Genomic DNA, 23308 nt, shown 5'->3' on the forward strand with positions numbered 1-23308 from the left:
AGCAATGACTTTTTGTTTTTGCTTGACTTTTTAAAGTAATAAAAGCAGTTTTAAGTATTTTGCAAGTATTGGCAGCTACACTCTCACATAGAGGAATGGTGACTATTGATGAAGTCACCGAGTGGTAGTAACGTCCCAATTTGAAGACACTGTTTTTCCATATGTCTCCGCTTGGAGGGATAAGTATAGAGAGAAGCAGTAGGGGTGGGAAATGTACTCAGATTTGGCCTTCAAGCTTGCTAGTTTAAATAAAAAGCCTAATTTTTTTTGTACTTCATGTTTTTCATTTGTTCTGCTCAACCTTGGAGACATTAAGTGTCAGATTCTACTCAAACAATGGAGGCAGTAAGCTTTAGCAGTATACCAGAGAAAATGCCCACTAAAATAAATGATATTCTTCTTTTCTTTATCTTCATGGAGAGAGTAGGGTGGTGGCACTGGTGTAAAACATAAAGTGTATTAGTGCAATGAATACTTTTGTTTAAAAATGAAAGATAGCATATGTAAATGGTAAAAAAAACCCTCACTTTTAAAATTGTTTCTTGTTACTAAGCCCTTCCTCCTTTAAGGCTCGTGTTTGAGTGACAATGCTGCTAACTTAGCCTAACAACAGTAATGCAGAGTGACAGACACTGGGGACGCATCTTTTATGATGAGTAGTGGAAGTCAGCCAGAGCCTGATTTGCAGCTTCCAAACTGTGCTGAGAAGAGGTCTCCACCTCAATGAGTCCACTGAGCCCCTGGTGTTTCTCCCTTAGTGTGTTTGAACTTCAGAGAGACAGAAAAAATAGAAAAATGAGAGTGTGCCTGTTGGGAGGTGACTTCACACGCCCCCTTTATACAAAGATGCTGCTCAGATACTGCCAGGTACCTTGAAGACTCTGCAATGACAAAAATGAAACCGTCTTACCACACATTAATCCACACGACAACTGTGTTCCATCACATTGGTGATTCTTTTAGAGTTATTTTGGTCACAGTTGTCTTGTAGAATTTCTGAAGAAATGATGAAGATCTAAAAAAGAACTGAGCTGAAGTCTGAATCTTTGCAAACCAGCCAGGCCAAGTTAAGGAAGAAATGCCAAATGCGTTTAAGCTTTTCTGTTTTCATACATTGTGCTTTCTCTGAAAAGCTGGGATATTTTAACATCAGATGTGTTGTTTTTTTTTGCCTTAATTGTCTATAAGAAATGATGATGCACTAAAGCAGGTTAAGTTTATCCCAATATTACCATTCGTTGCATGTTTGAACCACAGATTTATGACTTTTATCTCATAAGCACGATCAAACCATTACTTAAAAGACCATTGTATATTATGGAAATCTATTTGTTTCGACTGGTTCTAAAATGTAACAAATAAGAGGGGGAGAAGAACCGGTTTTTCGCACTCAATGCACTTTTAATATGTCTAATCAAGAATAAACAAAATTAATAACAAAGCATGAAGATGTGGTGTTGCATGTGTGTCTAGGAATGAAGTGCATGTTTGTAAAATGGAGTAAACAAACAGAAGAACCAAGTGTGGTGAGCACGAGGCAAGGTGTCGACCACCACACTGTCTTGACCTTTGATGTAACAGACCTCCAGGTTGTATCCTTGAAGGACTAGCGCCCAGTGCACAAGACGGTGGGGCATCTGGAGACTACTAAGGAAGGTTAGAGTTATGGTCTGAGTAGACAACAACAGGGCCACATCCAACATAGACATCGAAGTGCTGGAAAGCCCACAGCAAAGCCTGGATTTCAATGATAGAGTAGTTCAACTGGTGGCGGTTTAACTTTCTGGAAAGGAAACACACTGGCCTATTCACCCCCATCTGGTCAGCTTGTAAAAGGACTGCTCCAGCAGTCCCAACAAAGCCAGAATCCACCTGCAAACAAAATGCTCTGTCCCACTGAGGAGCAGCAAGGACGGGAGCATTAGAGAGTAAAGCTTTCACCATTTCAAATGTTCTTTGACAAGAAGAAGACCAAAACAACTTGCTCTTGACTTTGAACAGTGATAGGAGCCACAGCTGTGGATCGACAAAACCCACGATGCCCAGGAATTGCATCAGCTTTTGTTGTTGTTGTGGGAGCTGGACACTGGTCTTTGGCCTGAATTTTGGCATGCAAAGGCCGTACAAGGCCCATTGCACGTCTCAAATACACCACAGTGGCTCTCGCAAACTTACAGCTATTTAACATCAGCCAAGCACTCAACAAGCCTCTGAAGATGTTCCTCCCAGCCGTCTGAAAGCCCAACCAAGTCTTCCAGGTAGACTCCACAACCAGTAAGACCTCCTCCAACCCACTTGAAAAGTTGCAGGTGCATATCTTAACCCAAAAGGCATTACATTATAGGAATACAAACCACTTGGTGTTATGAATGATGCAATCTGTTTCACCCTCTCTGTCAGAGGCACCTGCCAATAGCCCTTTAATGAATCCATCTTTGTCACAAATCTGCCCCCCACCACACTCATCATTCTCTATCAAAGGAAACGTCTTATTCAGGCCATGGGGAGCGGCTACGCTTGCCGCTCCCACGTGTAAGGAGCGATTTTGGGAAATGGTGATTGGTGATTTTCCAGAGGAGCTGTGGATCCAACCAACAATTACACATGATATGCTCAACTTTTAATTAGCTGTGTGACGCGTGGGACCTCTGGTGCCGCCCGCTATACAGCGCCCATGGCAGCCAGTTCCTACCAAGAAGCCCAGTTAATTTGAAAGTGTTTCCATTGCTGTTTTGCGAAATATGTTGATTTCGATACGCCCCAAAAACCCCTCCTCCAATCACAAAAGCTTATTTAGATAAATGTGTTTTTTTGAATTGTGGTGTTTACTATCCCAAATCCAATTTGTGCAATTTTATAGATAATAGAAATGCAGCTATAGAGATGTTCTGTTTTGTTTATGTGTTTATCAGGATATTGCCAAACATTTGAAGGTAACATTTCCTACTGGTTATTGAATGTGGCATTTTGCTCAAACAGCACACTGCTCTTCACAGAAAAAGTTAAAATGAATAATACATATTAAGAAGGATACATAATAAGGTCAGCTCTCGGTAGAATTTCCCAAGTGCTCTGCTTCCTTTACCACTGTCCGAGCTGTTTAAACAGCGGAGAACTGGGATCACAAGAATTTATGTTTTCCTCAACAACAGAGAGCGTCTCCCCCCCGGATTACAGCTCAGAATAATGACAGAGCGTCCCTTAAATGCAACACTGTAAATTGGTTGTTGTTGTCGACATTGAAAATCTCTACATTGTTTGATAGAATGACAACAACATGGCTCTGAGTCGTTCTCTCTCTTTGATCCTTTTTATTTTTACCCATCTTTGCCACTCAACGCTGGTGCGGGTCACTTCAGGATGAAGGCAAATGACACCTGAGACTGGTCACCAGTCCATTCCAGGGCCATACACACCTACATTCACTAATTACAGACACCAACAGCAGTTATGTAGTCAACTCTTTTTCAAATGGCTGTTTCTTTACTCTAATGTTGGCGATACTGCGTGTGCAAAAAGGCTCATACCCAAAATGAGTTGACAGTTTGGTTGAAAGCTCTCATATCTGATCCACAGAGGACTGGCTAATGAGATGCCAACTTTTCTACCGCTTACATTTGAGCCAGCATTAAGTGTTCCACACAGAAGATCTTAATAACCAAAAAAACTGTCCCCACCAATAAAGTATGTGCGAAAGTGAAGAAAATAAATGAGACAAACTTGTGGAGGGAGTGACTTTTAGTGGGCTGGAGACCAGCAGCTGGAAGGCCACATGTCATTGATGTGATTCATCTCAAATGCCGAGCACAAGTACTTTGAAGAACAATAAATGAGGGAAAAGCATCAGAATTAGATGAAGTGACTCAGTTCTGCCTGACATATCTTTTTATATTTGCTGCTGCTGCCCTTTTCAAGTCAGCTTAAGATCAAAATGCCAGCAGATGGATTCACAGCTGACTATAGGGCCGCTGCCAGTCTTCTCACATTAGAACGCCCTTTTATCAGGATGGCCAGTCTGTGTAGCACATCCTGAAACCGCTCTGACTAGAACTTTTCATGACGTTCTGAATGAATACACATACACTGACTGGAAGGGGGAAGCTTCATATCTACCGTTTTTCAGAAAACGTTTATCCATTTATTTTTCTTTTGGGCCTTTTTTCTATTCCACAGGTTTCAGACACAAAAGGCAGATTCAGTTAAACTACTCTGGACGCTTTTTAAAAATAACTATCTCTTGAATAACATGACGGACTGTTTCCTAACGTTATTGAGATACCTGCAGTTCAGCTTTTGACATTTTGCTTTTAATGCAAATAATATGAAAAAGTTAGCATAATGTCCCCCTGAGTTTGAGGTGACCATAAATGCCCTCCGTCCCTCCTTAGATTTCTTTCAGGTATTATGTTGCAACAAAGTGGAAGCAGAAATGATGTCAAATCTGAATTATTTCAGAGATGTAACATTTTGTTTTAATATGTGTTTGTTTTGATGCAGCAGACATGGCTAACAGAAACTTCATGCACCAATTTTCCTCTAAAAAGGCCATGTAACAAATAAGACATCATCATGGAAACATGCATTTCCTGCCTATCTATGTTGGAATAAGTCATAACTAAGATTAGAGATGAGATGTGTTGAGGATTTTGGAACTACACTACAAGCAGCACTGATGAGCCTTTTCTGTGTTGTGGGTGTAAGTCAACAAAATACTGGTTGTTGAGTAGGTTTCCTCCTGACGTGACCTACTTGCACCCTCACATCACATTGTTCATTCACTAAATGTAAGTCTTTGTAAATAATCACTAAAATAAGAGAGCTTCTTGCAAGACCCACCAGATGCATGGTGGTGCAGCTAGATGTATTTTCCTATGCTCCTTGTGTTTTTGGCCTACATATGCGGTTTCCGGCACAACTAATGCTGCTGGTCATGAGTTTTAGTTTGCTTGCAAAAAGTGCGTTGACATTACAACCTGAACCAAAAAAATCCCAACAGACCTAGATCTAAGAAGCAGAACAAAAGTTTCTTACCAGCAATCAACCATACTCATTTGCCTAAATGAAACTGACTCAATGTTGATAAAGCTGACTGTGAAAACTAATATTTTAATGTTTTTTTTTAATTCATGAACATATAATATAAAACTTGTTTTCTTAAGCTGCAGATGTTAAGTTTTTCTTTTGGGGTATTTAGCATTTTGTCTAAAAAGAGATATTTTACTTTTTTGTTGTCACACAAAATTGAAAATGGCATACACTTTCCTTTCTACATGCACCAGGAAGTTAGTATTTTCACATGTTTAAATACAGACTACAAGACGTATTTTCCGGACTATAAGTCGCACCGGAGTATAAGTCGCATTTTGACGGGAAATTTATTTGACAAAATCTGAGACCAAGAACTAATAACTTTCACAACCTCTTATGACACAATCATAGCAGACTGTTTATCTCATAATTTCAAATGAACATAACAGGAGGGTTAACAATATATTTTTTTTCAATTTATTTCTAATATAAGTCGCTGCGGAGTATATTGCCAAACTATGAAAAAAAGAGGGCGATTTATAGTCCGTAAAATACGGTAGTTGGATTGGAGAGAATGAAAATGTTTAGTTCTAATCTCAATTTTCCCCCATGTTTTTAATCAGCCACTATCATTTTCATGAACATAGAACATCAAGAATGTTCAGAATTCTTGTCAGAATGTTCCAATAGTTTCAATACTCACCTCCTGACCCAGAGCTCATGACAGAAAGAAAAGGTCCCGAATACAAGCAGCCAAAATGAGCTTCTTCCATATATGGGTGGCTGATATAGGGGAAGGAGGCTGGGTCCGGGTGTGGGGTGCCGGGCCTCCTGCCTTTGCTGGAGTTCACTCTAAAGGCCCGTACACACCGGGACGAATATTCGCCAGGCGTTATTCGCCAGCGTTTTTCGCCACGTTTTTTCTGTTCACACCCAGGCGATTTTCGCTGACGATGAGCCGAGCGAACATGCAATTTCATTCCCTGACATTAGATGGCGCTTAATGTAAACAGAAATACTCCTGTACACAAGGTGGCGCTGCGCAACTTTACGCTTCTTAAAGTCGCTTTTCACTCAGAAGAAGAGAGTAAGTATTTACGCGCTTGTCAGAATAATACAAAGAAAACATGAATATTTCCTGCACCAGTAGCTTCAACTGGTGCTTGGTTCGGGGATATTTTAGAATGTCCGTCATTATTTCTCTGCGGCTGTGTAGACGCTACTTGGCGTCTATCTTCTTCGCTGGTATGTGTGCTCAGCAAGGAAGTTTTGTGTTTGAGCGCCCCCAAGTTGTGTTTTACTGTAACTTCAGAAGCTCCAGACACGTGTGCAAAAGCGCCATTCTCATCGGTCGAATAGATTTCGACGCGAGGCGTCGAAAAAAAAAAACGAACCCGAGGCGGTTTTTTTTTTTGGACGCTTTGACGCGTGGCGTTTTTTCACGTCGGTGTGCACACTCACATCGGTGCCCTTTGTTTAGTCACGAGGCGTTAAACGTCGGCGAAAATCGCCGGCGAAATTCGTCCCGGTGTGAACGGGCCTTAAGAAGCACACATTCCTTCAACCCACCTGCTTATTCACTTTTGCACACATATGGGCATGGGTACTGTTTTTACACCCCTCTTCAAGAATATTGGTTGTGCAAATCTGTGTGTAGCTGTCTGTGTGCAGAAGTCTGTGAGATAAATCTTCCATCATTATTGCATGAATAGACCTCAAACCTGTAAATAGCTGCTTGCAGGCTACTTGTTGGTGTGTGGGTGTGTGTATGTAAGAACTAAGTCATGCAATTTAATTATGACACTTATGTTATGACTGTATTATTGACTGCCCCCCCATTAAGTGGATTAAATGATTTTTCCTGTCTGAATACACAAGAGTAACAATATGCCTGAGCAACACTAGTGTTCTTCATTTTTTCCAATTCTCACATATCTACGGGGTATTTCTTCATTGTTTAGTCATGTTATTCGCAGACTGAACCACTTTTTGAAAGAAAGGGATTTCAGAACTGAAGCACTGAATTATTAATTTATCATTTGCATTAACCAGCACAGCCCACTGTGATTTAGTTTGAACTTGGTAATCTTTATGTTTTACTATGTGCATTTTTGTTATGACTTTTCAATCAAATATGTATGTTAACCCACATTATGTAAACATCATCAATAATTCATTCCAAAGCAAAATGCTTTCATATCTTTTTAACACTCCCCTCTCAGCATTATTCAGTCCTAATTGATGCTCTCTTTGGTAAAAATCCAAAAGTATTCTAGCGTATTAATTACACAAGCAGAAGTCATGCTGTATGTTAATCAAAGACTTTGACAACAGCGAAAATGTCTGTAAAATCCTGTTAAACTCAGAGCTTAGTTCATTTTTACTGTAGTTATCAGGGAGGAATTAGAATTCTGTATTAGGGCAGACGAATCTGTTTAGAATGGATGGAACTGTAGGTTCAATAAAAGGTTTCTGTGCCTCTAGCAATCATCCAATTCTGCCAGAAAGTGCAAGGATCTATCAGAAAACTGTTCCAGAAGCAAAATGTTTTTATGTGTTTATGGTTTTTGTGTGTCCTGGAACAACGCAGACAAAGCAGAGGAAAGTCAAACTTGACAGAAGTTCACAGACCTCAAAAAAAGAACTAAAATAATATTGAGACCTTGTTAAAATGTGTTTGAAGCGATGCAACACTCCTGTTCTGCTTTGTTTAGAGTAGACACACATCACATCCAGCACCTGGATTCTGATCACTGGCGCCCCCCAGGGGTGTGTTCTCTCCCCACCGCTCTGCTCCCTCTACACCGGTTACATGTGCAAAATATCTTGATCGGTTCAAAGAGATTAGAATCCAACCGTGTACATGGGCCCAGAAAAACCTTTTCCGATTAGAACAAACGTTCACATGGGTCATTCTTTCGGTCGGAATAAATCATTGGCACATGCGCAGTAGTGTTTGAAATACCGGAAGAGGAAATGAGTTCCAGTGTAAACAAGCTGAGCTGCCACACACGTGGTAATATACGAGATGATCTTTTAATGGTACTTTTGTTATTGTTATAGTTATTATGAAGCGCCTGTTCGCTCATCATTTTAATTTTAATCCGTGGGGTCAGTGCTTTTTTTGTGGAAGAACGGAGCTCCCAGGAGAGGTTAACACGTGCTAATAACACTTAGCCTTGGATGAACATAAAATCCAGGCGGGAAATGCAGCAATCTGCATCTTGGCTGCACGTAAATATGTGGGAATAACATCAGCCTTTATTTTGTCGGGACACGACTGGCAACACAAATCCACATGATTATTTCTAAGGACGGTTTCTAAGGACTGAGCGACATTTCTGCTTTAAAAAGCTCACACAGCGCCCCAAAGCCACTGTGCGAGCTGGAAGTCCGAGACACGGTTCTCCTGAGTCCGGCAGCTCACCCATATACTACCACCCCCCCCCCCCCCCCCGGTCCTGTTGGCGCTCCAAAGCTTTTTCTAGAGCACTGTACTATCTATGTGCAACGTTAAACCAGAACAGTAGTGACACACGATCAGAATGAACTGTTTACATGCACCACGATCGGATCAACAATCGGCAAAATCCACCGGAAAGAAATTTTGATCCGAATGAGTCTGATGGGGGCAGACTATTCCGAATGGCGTGTTTACATGACGCATTTTTCTTCCGATCAGGTGTTCATTCCGATTATTTTTGTCCATGTAAACGCAGCTAGTGAGTGCACATCAGGAGCCCTTTCTGTGAAACTCCGGAAGTTTGCAGATGACACAACTTTTGTTGTGCTCATCCGGGACGGTGATGAGACTTCATACAGAGAAGTGGAGCGGCTAGTCCTCTTCTGCAACCAGAACCACCTGGAGTGGAACCTACTTAAACTATGGATGACAGTGGACTTCAGGAGGAACTACCCCCCTCCCCCCAAAAAACAATTCTTAACAGCACTGTCCCCACAACAGACTCACACAGGTTCCTAGGGTCCACCATCTCATGGGACCTTAAGTGGACCCATTATATTGTCTCACTCCCGAAAAAGGCTCAGCAGAGGTTGTACTTAGTGCGACAACTCAAGAAGTTCAACCTGCGTCAGAAGATGCTGACCATCTTCTAGACCGGGGGGGCAAACTGCGGCCCGCGGGCTGGATCCGGCCCGCCTCCATGTTTGGTCAGGCCACCTGAACAATATCAGAGACCCATGTTTATTTTCTTTAATCTGGCCACATGATCAAGACCTGCATAGAACGTGACCTTTTCTTCCACCCTTCTGCAGTCTGAGCTCCAACCTGAAACCCAAATCTCTGTCAAACAGAATAGAAGACAGTTTTCCCTTTCTACATCGCAGTTCATCTTTCCCGGTTTAGCTCATTCTTTCAAAGCGATTATGCTGCTTTTTTTTTAAACAGCGCAACCCTGTTCTGTGTCCTGATTGGCTGGAGACCTTGTCAATTAAATCTCCTCCGTGCCGTGTCTCCTGTACAGAAACGCAGAGCTCTTCAGATCTACAGAAATCTGTGATCGATCAGATCTTTATTTTCATTCTAAGATCAGGACCTAATTTCTACGAAGGTTTGAGAATTTAAACAAGAGAAAAGGGTGAAAATGTTCATGTCTGTCTGAGAAAAGTGTAGAAAGTGAGCAGTGAGGAGTTTTACTGCCATAAACGTCTGTAACCATTCTCCATGGATTTCAACGATCACCGTTATTTTTAGAAAGTAATTCCTGCAATAAACGAGGGACTCTGTACTGGTGAAATGGTAACGCAGAAATATGATTAACTGCAGCAGAAGACATAGAAATATGCTTTTTCAGTATTACTGGATGAGAAACAGATGTGCAGGACACAGCTGTTCAGTTTTAGCGCAAACTGTGAGTCATGTGAGGAGCTGTAGCCCTCAAAATCTCAGCAGGAAAATGACGGGAGAGGATCCACTATTTACGGTAATTTACGGATTATAAGCCGATACTTTTGTCACACGCTTTCAACCCTGCGGCTTATTCAATGATGGGGCAAATTTATGCATTTTTTCTAACGGCCGCTAGGGGCGCTAGAGCAGAAAAGGTAAGAGTGAGAAGAGAAGAGTGACAGGGGGAATACTGACTATGTGTTGAGGAAGACGCAAGTTTAATGTAAATTCCTGCTTTGTGATTAGCGGGGAGAATGAGCGCCAAACTGTTGGAAACTGAGCTGCCAATCAACTGGCTGTCCTGGAGAGCTGTCCGAGTCCCCGAGGCCCCCAGCATGACTCCAAACAGTCTCAGAGAGGAGGAAGAAATGAGAGGAGCTGAATGTAGAATCTCATTTCTGCAATCAAGCGCATCTATTTTGACACACCCAAAGCAGCAAAACAGCATGGACGTCACTTCTGCTCTTAGACCCCCTCAGTCATGGTGCAACAAAAGGAAATACCCATGCTCAGCCCTACTTTGGCTGCATCCAACAATCCTTTGCTGCCATTAGACCCAACGTGCATGTGACCGCCACTACAATATGACGCAGCTTTCAAGTTAAAAGCAATCGTTAAAGCAGTGTGAAAAAATCCACCGTCACCAACGGGTTTGGAAAAGCCGGTCTTCTGCGTGACGGAGAGGACTGGCAAGCTCAGGAGTAAATTTGCCTCAGAATGACACTGACGGCGACAACGAAGGAGATGCTGAGAGAGAGTGTGGCCAAGAAAATCTGACGCTATTCCAATCCCACACTGAGGAGGAAGACTTCCATGGTTTTAGTGCACAGGAGGGCAAACGTTTTACCCTAAAAACTCTTAATTGCTCTGTTTTATAATATCATTTTCAATCCAAAGTTTTTCATCCAGATTCCATGTTATTTCTTTCTCACTCCACGCATCTGCTCCTGGACCGGCCCTTTTATCCAATTTTAGAACCCTATGTGGCCCGCCAGTCAAAATAGTTGCCCACCCCTGTTCTACACGACAATAATCCAGTCTGTCTTGACCACGTCCATCACAGTCTGGTTTAGATCAACGACCAAACATGACAGGAACAGACTGCAGAGAATGATCAGATCTGCTGAGAGGAGTACTGGTTCCACCCTTCCCCCCATTCAGGACCTGTACAAGTCCAGGGTCAGGAAGCGGGCTGGACACTACCTTTTTAGCCTTCTGCCGTCAGGGCGGCGTTTCAGAACAATTTTCGCCAAAACCACTCGCCACAAAGTAACATTCTTCCCCTGAGCTGTCGCTGTGATGAAGTCCTGACCAGTCACAGAGAACGGAACAGAACAGAACAGAAACCCCAGAATTGTCACACCGGAACTACTGTTATATTTTTATTTTATTTATCCTTATATGTATCTTCATTTTTTTTTAGGTATTAGTTACCTTTTTTGTCTTTACTCTTTCACACCTATTCTATGCATTGCTTAGTTTGCACGAAAGCACACCGAAGCCAAACTCCTTGTACATGCTCTGTACTTGGCCAATAAAGCTGATTCTGATTAAAGTAATGCAAATAAAATACACAAAAAATTCAGAATTATCTTAAACCAGCGTAAAATTACAAGTGAATGCATCTTTATCTTTTTTAGGTGTCGGCTGTAAATATCGGCTTAATGGCTTCATTTTCTGAAAGCCAATGTTTGGAGTAATGTCTTGCAAAAGTAATAGATTAAGAAAACGCTGCCCTTCAATGCAACAAAGTAGAGTAATAGATTGCAGATAGTTTTATTTTATTTACTTGGTTCCTGTGTTTTACAGACACCTACCTGGAACGTATTAGTCCAAAAGCAGTGAGGATTCCATGAAGAGCGAACTAGACAATTTTTTTTTTGTTTGTGGTTATTTTAGCATTTAATCACAAGTGTGTCTAATCCTGATCTTTTTTTTTAGCTGTTATTCTTATGTTTTTTGTAGGTTTTGTCACTTTAACCTACGGTAATTTTAGGCCCTAAATCCCATAGTTAAATCTGTTGCCTAAAAAAGGTTAGGGCCCTCTGGTCTAAAGAAACATTCAAACAGATAAAATGGATTAGGGGAGCTAGCTTTAGCACATCTCCTTAGCCTTGCTTGGTGTCCTAATCTGCTAGATGTCAGTGGTTTGTTCAACTCTGCTTTTTCTGTCTGCTTTTGCCATCATTACTTAAAAATGAAGGAGGATACTAGATGAAGAAGGGCCTTCAGAAAAAGGAACCTTTCTTCACATGCCTGTTCCACTGTAGCGTTTCCGGTGGAAGACAGTAATGTGTGGTCATTATGTTGCCATTTTACTTGCAGGAATGTGTTTTTTAAAGATGTAAAAAGGATTGTCCCACTTTTCACAACTGTGAGTCTGTGACGGATGGCACAGGGATGCTACTGTTACCAGGGAGACGGATATCTCATTGGAAAAACAAACTGTTGATAATAAACGACAGGAGAGAAACCTTTGATGTAATATTTGTCTTTCCAGCAGATCTGGTAGAATTGTTACAGCTTAAATTAATAACTTATTCAAATCAGCGCTTGTATCCCCCATTTTCTCCACCTCTCTTCCTTTTATTCTCCCCCCTCCCCCCCAGCATTCTTCCCCTCTCCCTCCCCACACACACTAAATGTAACAAATAAAAATAATTAAATAGGAAAAGGGGTTTATACAAACTTACACTCTGGTTTTTCGAAGATATTTAACCTCTTTTTGTGATAGTTAAACCTGTCCAACACAAAAGGCCTTCAGCTCTAATCTGTTTGCTCAGCTGTTGGACAGAACAAGTAAAAACAATAAAATAAAATAAAAAAAGAGCAGGGGTGGGATTACACGAATTCGCTTCCTTCCACTACCTTTCAAGCAATATTTAATTTCATGTTTAGTTGAAGTAGTATGTTGTCATTGTATGAATGTATAACTGATGATTGTATTGTTTTGTGCATTATTATTGCTTTGATTGCTTGAAATAAACCATTTCAAATCAAAATTATAAAAAAAAATACAGATCTATCTAATCACTCCTGTATCTGTTTTCTTGATATGCTTTTGTTTAAGATATCATTCTCATTGTTTTCTTGTTTCAGGTAAACTCCACCAACCGTCCTCTTCCCTGTGGCAGCCATGGCTCCTTCTGTGTCTGGAGGGACCGTGTTCACCATCATCCTCATAAGCAGGTAAGACATAGCATGGAGAAAGAGGAAACGAAAACCACAGAGATGTACAACTGCAGTGTTGCTACAATAGTCAGTAAGTAATCAAGTCATGTCAGATTCTGATTTGCAACAGTTCTAAATATGAGTATGCAGTGGGCTCCAGAGGAGATAGAAGAGTTGCTCAGATGTACCATTTTCCTCTGAACCATCAATATTCAAAAACTGCTCCTCATGCATCACACAAGAAGCAATGAAATTCCACTGCCACATTTATGATGCTGCTGAGCAGAACTGATGAGGCAGGATCCATCTCCACATGCATCTCTCATTGCATACAATTGGGGTCATAATCCCGGCCAACGTCATAGAGAGAGCGATTGGATGTTGGGGGACTTGGATGAGGAGGAACATCTTTCTTCTTGCAGTTTCTTTCAAAGCACAGAGTGCACTATATACATTTTAGATAAGGCAAACCCTCTGGGTTTCACCGAGTTCTGCTGAAAGATATTCTCTGTGTAGTGCAGCTCTTCAGTGCACAATAAGCTTTGGGACTATTATTCTGCAGCTGCTTTCCTGCTCCACCAGTGTCCTGTTCAACATTATGTGCCACACCTGAACTTTTCAGACTTTTCCATTTCTTTGATGTGGCAGCTTAAAGAAGAGAGTCGATTCTAAAACCTGTAGAAAAGCTTAATTGGTGCAGATGGGTATTTAAAAACCTAGTTGGGACTCTGTCAGGAGAAAGTCAGTCATGGCTCCAGTCCACAGGAAGTGCTAGAGAAAACAACAATAGGTAAGAAGTAGGTTTTCTCATGAAATAAACAATCATCCTCCTTGTCAGTGGTTGCTAATGCTTTGTATGTTTTTCCTCCCAAAAGTTTCTGTCTTGTTGTAAGTCAGTTAATTTTAATATTTTAGCTTTTCCATGCTGGTTTGTCAAAACCCCTTTTGTTGGCTGAGGTGACACATTTTGGTTGTACAGTGATGCAGCTTCATCTTCAGCTTCTTTCATTTTTAAAATGCCAGCAATATTTTCGAATCAGAACTATTATGCTCTTCTGTTCACATGGTTTGGGTTTCTGGTGGCTAACAGTCAGTGAGTCAAGGTCCGGAATAATTGTTGGGAAATTAGCAAACTTTCATCAGAACAGTAAATAGAATGTTATATTAGCTGCTTTGTTATGTTCTTAAACATAAATCTTGCATATTTGTTTACATTTCTAAAAACCAGAAGTGGACATATTTTGTGTTTACAGTGGTCCCCCTCTATATTGCAGTTCACCTTTCACGGTTTCTCTGTTATGCAGATTTTTTTTATAAACAGCGCACTGTGTCGTGATGTCATCAGTCTCCTCTGTGCTGTGTCAGCTGTACAGAATGCCATCAGTTTGCCAAATCTTTCAGGTAGGGACGTTTATTGAAGGACCCAAAATTCAGAGACGGGAGGCACACAGTTCCAACTCAAGGGGTTTATTTCGTAACACAACTATCTTGGGGGTATTCCAGAAAGCAGGTTATGTGAGTTACCACTAAGGAAGTGGATAACATCAGCTTTCTGTTCCAAAAATGGAGGTATGTTTCAGGGTATGTCAAGTTGCCATGGCAACTCGTACTCTGAACATGACCTGGCTCCAGAGCAGGTTTAGTTGAAGGTTAGTTTGTTTTCAGAGAGGTGAAGCAGCATGCCGTGTCCATTTGAATATGATTTAGTGGATGAAGAAGCTCAGATAATACTTTTTCCACTGCTGTTAGATCGGCACCGCAAGGGATTGTGGGATACCATTCCCTTTGCCTGTCTGGACGGATTTGGGTTTAGGTGTGGGTTTTTGACCAAATGTGTTCAGTTGTTTAGCTGTTTTACTGTGTTTTGATGAGTTATTTGTCCTGTTATATTTAATTCTTTCTGCGCCATAAGTGAGAAGACGGGAGAGGATGATGAGTTTATTAAGCACCACTACAGCATAATGGTGTTATGTTAAAGTTGGAGAAATGGCAAATGGCATTATGTTTCATGTTGCGAATCCATTTTGTTTAAATCATTTTATTGTTATAAAAATGAGTATATCTGCAGGCTCAAACTTAGACATATGAGAGTTCAAGAAGTACAATAAATTAAGATGGAAAAACATTTAATTGAATTAGAATAATATTACATTTAGTAAGATAAATATGTAAATTTGAGTTGTAAAAATAATTATTGAATTGGATAGACGTAAGAAATTAGGTTGAATAAATTTAACTCAATTAACTTGCTATCAATTGAAGTAATTCATGTAACCCTTGTGCTATCCTAGGCACTTTAACATTGGGAGTTGGGTCATCTAGACCCACTAGACAGTGCTCTGAACCTTTTTTCTTCAATGATTTGTGATCTTCACTGGTGTCCATGGATTACATGAAATCTTTCCACATTTATCCACCTTTGTCATGGTAGGGAGAACACGTCAATGGTCATCTTGACCCCATAGGATACCACAAAGGTTAAGTTGGATAAGTGATATATATATATATATATGCGTCACAATGAAAATGGAAATACGATCAGAAACTCGTGCGTTTACTTTTTCTGTTCTTTTTCTCCAAGCAGAAACTTTTTCTTTTGCTGATGATGCAGCCGTATTACTTTTTTGATGGACGTATAATCTTCATACGCCGTCATTAAAATCTCAGACTCCGTCTCACTGAAGCGCTTTATTTCTCCACGTGTTTCCATGGTGACTCTGGAAATCTGCGATCCATTGAGAATGTCTTTATGTAGTTGCTGTGCATGTGCATTAACCCAGGGTTACCAAGTCGAGCGTAATTACGCCAACTCATATCCGGTCTTTTGGAACCGACATACCCAGAGTAAGCAAGTTCAGGCGGATTTCAGCCAGAGTTCAAGCTTAAAGTCAGGGTAGTTTGCTTTCTGGACAGTATGGACCAGCACAACAGGAAAGCAGAGACAAGACTTAAATGCAAACAGGACTGCCAAGACCCAGGTGAAAACGAACAGCAGAGATTGGGACGAGGGAAGTAATACTGATAACTAACACATACAGGAAACCTTCAAAATAAAGCAGAAAACAGAACTCCCTATCATGACAGAAACAAATGGAAACAAAAACTAAGGCAAAGAAACCCAAACCAAGACAAAATCTACATAAATTTTAGATCACGATCAGATCTTTGTTTTTACGCCAAAGTTTTTTTTTTTAATTATGACTTTTGTGTTGTAAATTTACAAGAAAAAAAGTCATAACTGTTAAACTACGAGATCTTAAATAAATTTATGAGAAAAAAAGTAGTAAATTTCCAATTTTTTTCTCGTAAATTTAAGAGAAAAAAAGTCATAGATTAGGGGCGACAGTGGCTCAGGTGGTTGAGCAGGTCGTCCAATGATCGAAGGGTCGGCAGTTCGATCCCCGCTCCCACCAGCCAAATGTTGTTGTGTCTTTGGGAAAGACACTTCACCCTCCTTGCCTCCAGTGTGGCTCCACTGGCGTGTGCATGTGTATGAATGATGAATGAGATGGATGGATGAGTGCATAAATGGATGGATGAGTGGGTGTATGGATGGATGGATGGGAGAGTGTATAGAAGATAAAAATACAAGCAAAAACAAGTAACAGCTTGTTAAAAACTATATTACATTTATCAGAACGTGGATTTCTGTAAAACAAGTGGATGGATGGGTGACTGGATGGATGGATGAGTGGATAGATGGCCTTTCATCGGAGATTCTTAGTTTTTCAGGGTTGACATTGCCATTTATATTTTAATGTAAAATTTGGAAGCAGAAAAATTATATACGAGTTCTGTGCTGTAAGTGCAGCATGAGCACAGAGCTCCAAAGGCCATCTTCCATTGCAGAGCAACAAAACTGGCACTACAGATAACTTTCTTATTACTGTGATTTTGCTTTGTAGTGACATTTTAATTAATACTAACCAGATACTATAATTTGACCATCCCCTGAGGTTCTCTGTCAACCGTGGAATAGAAAGAGATTTAATGAAGAAGTGCGAGTGTGCCTTAAGAACAATGTGGATAGCTTATCCCAGTTGAAGGAACTCTAAAGTCAAGATCACAGGCTTTTACTTCATACATCCCTAATCAGTGCAACCACTCTGCCAAAGCACTGAGTCTAATAAAAGCTTATTGTCTAAGTTTTCTAACACATTGTAGCTTTTGGACTGTTCATACTGGTGATACTGCGATCACATCCAAAACTTACAGTTACTTCTAAATCCTTGAGAATTAACTGACACATATGAAGGAGTCTTTCAGAGTTTCTATTAAGAAAACAGCAGTTGTTTGAGCGAAACCAGTTTGAGGTGAGAACGTTTCTGTCTGCATCAAGGGGTCCTTGCCAATGTTGACTCAAAAATCCAGCTTCGTGGAAGTAGCTCCTCTTTGCTGGCTGCTGTTTTCACATCTGCACAGACCAGCGGACTGACTTTACTCCGGGGAACGGAGATGCAAGAGAGCTGAGAGCTGAGAAAATAAAATCTCCATTTTCCCAAAAATAAGTTATCTAAAACAACAAATTCAAATTAAACCATAAAATCGATTAACAATCCAGCCTAAATTTTTATATAATTTTCTATATCTAGACCCTGTTTGAATAACCACAAAAAGAGAATAACTGGGAGTTATCGATAACCATCAAATTCCTCATCAGCTACCGATCACATCTTCACCGTGCTAAGTTTCATGGTCATAGTCACGGCAGGGATTTGTTTTAAAATAATTCTATCATTTTTACCATTGGAATTCATTTATTTTATAATGAGATAAAGCTGTAAAAAAGGAATAACTGCTTGTCTTCAGTCTCTGCTTGTGTCTGTTTTTTAGCAAATCTGAAATCCACAAATGAGCAAATATTAGATTAAAACAATTAATATGGATGATCTGTTAACGCATGATTTCCATCTGAATATGTGACCAGAAGATGTGGCCAGCTTTTAAGATTTAAGTTGGCTGTAATTTAAAAGTTGAGTCACTCTTGTTTGATATTTGCAAAGGCAATACAATTTAACACATATAGAGGAGTACAATTCTAAAGAGAGCCCAGGAGAAGGACCTTAGTAATGTACAACTGAACATTAGGAGTTTATTTAATTATTAGATTATTTAAATATGCAATTGTAAAGACCTCTTCTGAAAACCCCCAGTTTAGATCCTGGCAACGTGGCCAACTATAGACCAATATCAAACCTCCCCTTTATTTCAAAAATCCTAGTGTTACCTTCAGCGTCAGGCTTCAGACCGTAGGGGGGGACAAGGGGGGGACAAGCTAAGCTGCTAACACTAGAAAGAGTTGTAGTTAAGCAGATTTACTGCCACCTACAGGACATCAGCCACTTTGAAGACTTTCAGTCGGGGTTTAGACCCCACCACAGCACGGAAACTGCACTAGAACTGCACTCCTTGTCTCTGGTTCGCCTCTACTACACTCAAAAAAAGGAAATTACCAGCCAATTAAGTTAACGAAAAAGTAACTTGTCATTTCAACCAGAAAATTTGATGTTTGTAAATCTTACGTGAATGAATCATGTCGATTGTACATAAAAATAATCCATTTAAAAGTTACTAATTTCAATCATGTTGATCCAACATGATACCATTAAATTGGATGCATTAGTAATCGCAAGGAATTGTGGGATTCCATTTTCTTTGTCTATCTGGGCAGATTGGGGTTTAAGTGTGAGTTTTTGTCCATGGGTTTTATTGTCTAGCTGTTTTACTCTGTTTTAACTAGTGATTTAAACTGTTATGTTTATTTTTTTTTGCACCATGAGTTAAAGTTTGGTAGAGGATGATGACCAACCCCCTTGTGTGGCAAACTGTTAATGTTCCAATACTTAACACAGAGTTCGCGGTAGTTGAGCTCCTGTCTTGTGATGTGGGACTTTGCTGGGTAATTCATGTCTTTGATGTGAAAATTAAAAGACCCATTGGTTGTAACTTTGGAACGACATATCAATTACAGATGAATAAATAAAATTATAGAAATAAATAGAAATTCAAGTTAAATAAACTTAATTTACTTAGGTGTGACCAATTGAAGTGATTCAATTAAATTGGATCAACTTTTTTCTTTTTAGAGTGAGCAACAATATCAATTTAAAGTTGGGTGCAACTGCTCTATTTAAATTGAATCAACTTAAATTTATTAGTTTGAACCTAAATACATTAAGTTGACCCAACCTAAATACATTAAGTTGAGCCAACCTAAATAAATTAAGTAGGACCAACATGATTCATTTTTGTTCAAGTAACGCAATCTAATCATGTGGAAATCCTTTCCATAATTTTTTTATGTTCATTCAAAGTGAACGTTTTTTGAGTGTACTTCCTGACTGTCCCCCCAACTCCATCGGGATGAAGCTCGTCTGCTGGACTTTAAATATGTAATTTTAGAGTTTGATAAGTTAATTCTTCTCTAAGAGTTCTGGTAAATCGCCTGTCCGTCCTGGGGGAGGATCCCTCCTTCTTGTGGACACCCCTGAGGTTTCTTCTTTTTTTCCTGAATCCGTCTTTTTTAGGAGATTTTCCATACCGCGAAGGGGGGGTTAAGGGCAGGGATGTCCAGTTTAGCTTAGTCAGTTTGTTAGTTCATTTCAGTATTTTCCTATTGAATTCTATGTATTCATGATCCTTTTGAGTTCATGTTTCACTTTTTCAATTACCGATACGAAGCCCTTTGAGACGACTGTTGTTGTGAATTTGGGCTGTACAAATAAAATGAATGAATGAATTGAATTGAATTATTGTACTGAAAAATAAGTTAGATTTGCAGTGAAAAACACAGTAGAAAAAATAAAGTAAAAAAACAATTTATTTTGCCTTTGGTTTTAATGTAGGCAAAGCAATGGGTTAAAAGGTGACTTTGTTAAATCCCACTTCCTCTTATGCCTACTTAACTGCCGGTTGTCTAAAACTATAGAAATGTAAATGATGTGCATTGTAACGTCTGAACAAAGCAGGCCAACTGTTATAGTATTTTATTTACTTTACAAAATAACGTGTTTTCTTGTACAATAAAATATTTTTTGTTGTGTCGGGGGTTGGTGAAGGACCCAAATGCAGAGATGGGAAGCAGGAAATTCCAAAAACAAAGGGTTTAATGAGATACAAATACAGATATACAAAGGTGCTGGCTTACAGGCAATCTGGGATAAAAATTAGAGACCACACGCACATACTTGTGATGTTCAGAGTAATCTGATCTCTTTAAGCCATTGTTAATGATCCTCTCAGTTCATTTAAAAAGAGAACTGATGTGCTCATTTGGTGACTTCAAGCTGACTGACCTTCAACAGGAACTAAAATGACTTTTCCTTTAAAAAATGTTTCTTTCTGCAAATGTTCATTCACTTCATAAGTAAAAAAACAACAACAACAACAAATCAAGAATGATCACTATACCAAAGTGGTTTATTATGACTTGTAACCTGGGATGTGATTGAGGACTAATGATTTTTAGGAACACCTTAATAAAAAATAGTCTCTCCCTTTTTTGACTTGATTTCCTTTCACAATGAGCAGCTCAAATCACCTGCAAACATCATGCTGGTGCAACAGCTGCTCCTTTTATAGGAAGGGGGAAAAAACTGCTAATTTGATACTGATAATCACCAACACGTCCTGACAGCATCAAGCACAGCACATTAGTTATCTTTGCTGCTACTCTTTTCCTCTTGTCTCTTTCTATTTAGGCTCCATTCTCTGTAGTCGTGATTCTTTTCTGCTGAACCGCAGCAGTTTTCCGTGGCAGGTGAGACCCTCATTTTCAGGCCTTTTTGGTCTGCACCAGAATTTAGACGAGCTTCCAGACTTGCCTAATGAACCAGACTGGAACAGATGCACACTCAGTGTGAAAGGATCTCAAGTGTCATCTGAACATGAATGTCCTGTTGGTGTCAGAGACCTGCGGACACACTCGCACACGTTTATTCATTTAAAAGACACTCATGTGCAAAGCACTGTGAACCTTATTTTGTGGGTAAATAAATGCAACTGTGCAGAAAAGTCACTGAAAGATGGCTGCCCTGGTGATGAAAAAGCTTTTTGAATGTGTTTGTGTTTTCTGGCTCTCTGCTTTTTCTGCTTTTATCTCTGTTAGGGTCATTTGCTGCAAGTTATAATGTTTATTCCGCCGGTCAGGAGATTTTCTACTCTGTGGATTCTGAAGTCAGACCGTAAAAACCCATTTTACTTTTTCCATTTTACCTATCGTCTGCATCACATTCATGCATCTTCATTGCTGCTTTTTACTGCTGTGTGCAGTCATTTCAGTTGCACAGGTCTTTGAAAAGGAAACAAAGCACATGAGTACACTAGCATTTTTGCTTTGAATATATTTTCAGAATCTTCTAGATTTTATGCATCTGCCCCCCTGCACTGAGGGAAAGTCACACATTTCTTATGTCATTTTCTGACACTTCAGAAAAAGTGCAGGAGGCTTTAGAAGACAGCAAATGTTCAGCATTTGATAGAAGGGGGTTCTTCTATTCTCCCCTGTGGAGGGGCTTAGGGAGTTGCCTTGGATAGCATAAAAGACAGAAACTGTTGTTTTTATCCACACAAGCCTGCAAGGTGAGCCTAGAACCTGCTGGATAGCCTGATTTCTTGCCTTTCCCTCTAGATGCTAAGAGGTTTGAGGAAACCTTCTCAGTCCCTGATGAGAGAATCATTTTTATGAACCAGAACAGGAGCCACTAGTCCAAAATATCATCTCACATGTTGCAAAAAAAGAAAAATCTCTGCTGAACAGTCAACTCATCCAAGTTTTTTCACAACACCTGGAGTATTGAACTTATGTTTGCAGCATTGCTGCAGTTTGTAACAAGGGTGAGTGTGTCCTCTCACTGACGACCTACAGTGACAGAAACACAAGGGTACCTGTAAATGCAGTCCATCGTGGAGAGAAGACAGGCCTGTTTCTATGGTATTTCCCATTACATTCTATTAATGATACAATTACCAAATATTTCTGCGTGTTAAAACGCCCGAATGCTGGACTTTAAAGCCTTACTGAGTGTGGGCTTGGTTCATGATGTGCTGAATAACTAATATTCATACATGCATGATGAAGACATAATTCACACAGTTTGAAGCGATCCCCTGAGGACGTGTGTACCATTTAGCACATCATATAAGGATGATTAAATGCATCAGGCTATTATACTGATGAGATGAGCAACACAGAAAATTCTCTGATGCTAGAGGAGCCTTGTTGCAGCAAAGAATCTGCTTCTTCTCCACTAAACTTCATGAAATTCAACCAGGAAGTTTCCTCAACATACAGAATGTGCACACAACGAAGGACTGTGTTTTGGCACTGTAAGGCTATGTGAAAAAAAGGATTCATCTTTATTTGACTAAAGTCTAGCTTCTTAACTTTGTTGCTGTTGGATGGGAGTATGAAGGCCCAACACTAAGCATTAAATTGTTGCTTCAGGATTTGTGTAACACATGGAGGGGAAGTGTACAGGGCCTGGGGAGGGAGGAACAACTTGAATCAATGAAATAAGGGGTAAGAGTGTGAAGTGTGTTGGAGTGGAGCACACTGCTAAATGGGGGGGGGGGGGTCCACTGAGAGTGTTGCTCAGCTATCTGCAGGGGTTATGCTCAGCTGAATTAATCGGTTGTGAAATGTGCGGGGGCTGCTTGGACCCATCTCTTGTGTGTTTTTGAGACGGGAAGGAATAAAGAGATGAGTTGTCAGATCTGTGGAGAGAGACTTTGTCATTAGACTGAAGCGAAAAAGCCCGCTCGGTTAGCCCCGCTACATTTTCTGTGGAACCAAAAGATTACACAAAAGTGTTTGAAGCATATTCTCTATACTGAGCAAGCAAAAGATGCTGGGAAGAGGTAAACCCACGCAAAATGGAAGATTAGGAGGAAATCCCCAGCAGAACCTCTCTCTGTAATGGGGTGGGAATCTTGAGGCACCTCACGCTTTGATTCGATTACAATTCAGGAGGCAGTGATTCGATTATAAACAATGATCAATGCAGCTTCCAGTCATTATCTGAGTTTGGAGGACATGAGACTTTAGATGCCGGTTATTAAATGAGCAGTTATTTTGAAGTATGATTGTGTGGAATAGACGTCCCAGCGTTACACGTTAATGCTATCCACCTGCTGCCATGACTTCAGCTTTTGTCTCTATACAGTGCTGGGTTGACCGTGTTGGTAAAGAAGCGATGGATA

General features: G+C 40.2%; 1 protein-coding gene across 3 annotated transcripts in view; it reads left to right on the forward strand.

The window, feature by feature from the left end:
* LOC101156601 (gamma-aminobutyric acid receptor subunit pi) overlaps positions 1 to 23308 on the forward strand; it is a 130588-nt gene that overhangs the window by 66301 nt on the left and 40979 nt on the right. For all 3 annotated transcript variants that reach the window (XM_078932085.1, XM_004076879.5, XM_020709248.3), the window contains exon 2: positions 13037 to 13126. In XM_078932085.1, the coding sequence (XP_078788211.1) occupies positions 13074 to 13126 (53 nt within the window). In that variant the 5' untranslated portion in view covers positions 13037 to 13073. The remainder of the gene's footprint in view (positions 1 to 13036; positions 13127 to 23308) is intronic.

This window comes from Oryzias latipes, chromosome 15 (genome assembly GCF_053564925.1).
Source record: "Oryzias latipes strain Hd-rR chromosome 15, Olatipes_Hd-rR_3.1".
NCBI classification, from domain to species: domain Eukaryota; kingdom Metazoa; phylum Chordata; class Actinopteri; order Beloniformes; family Adrianichthyidae; genus Oryzias; species Oryzias latipes.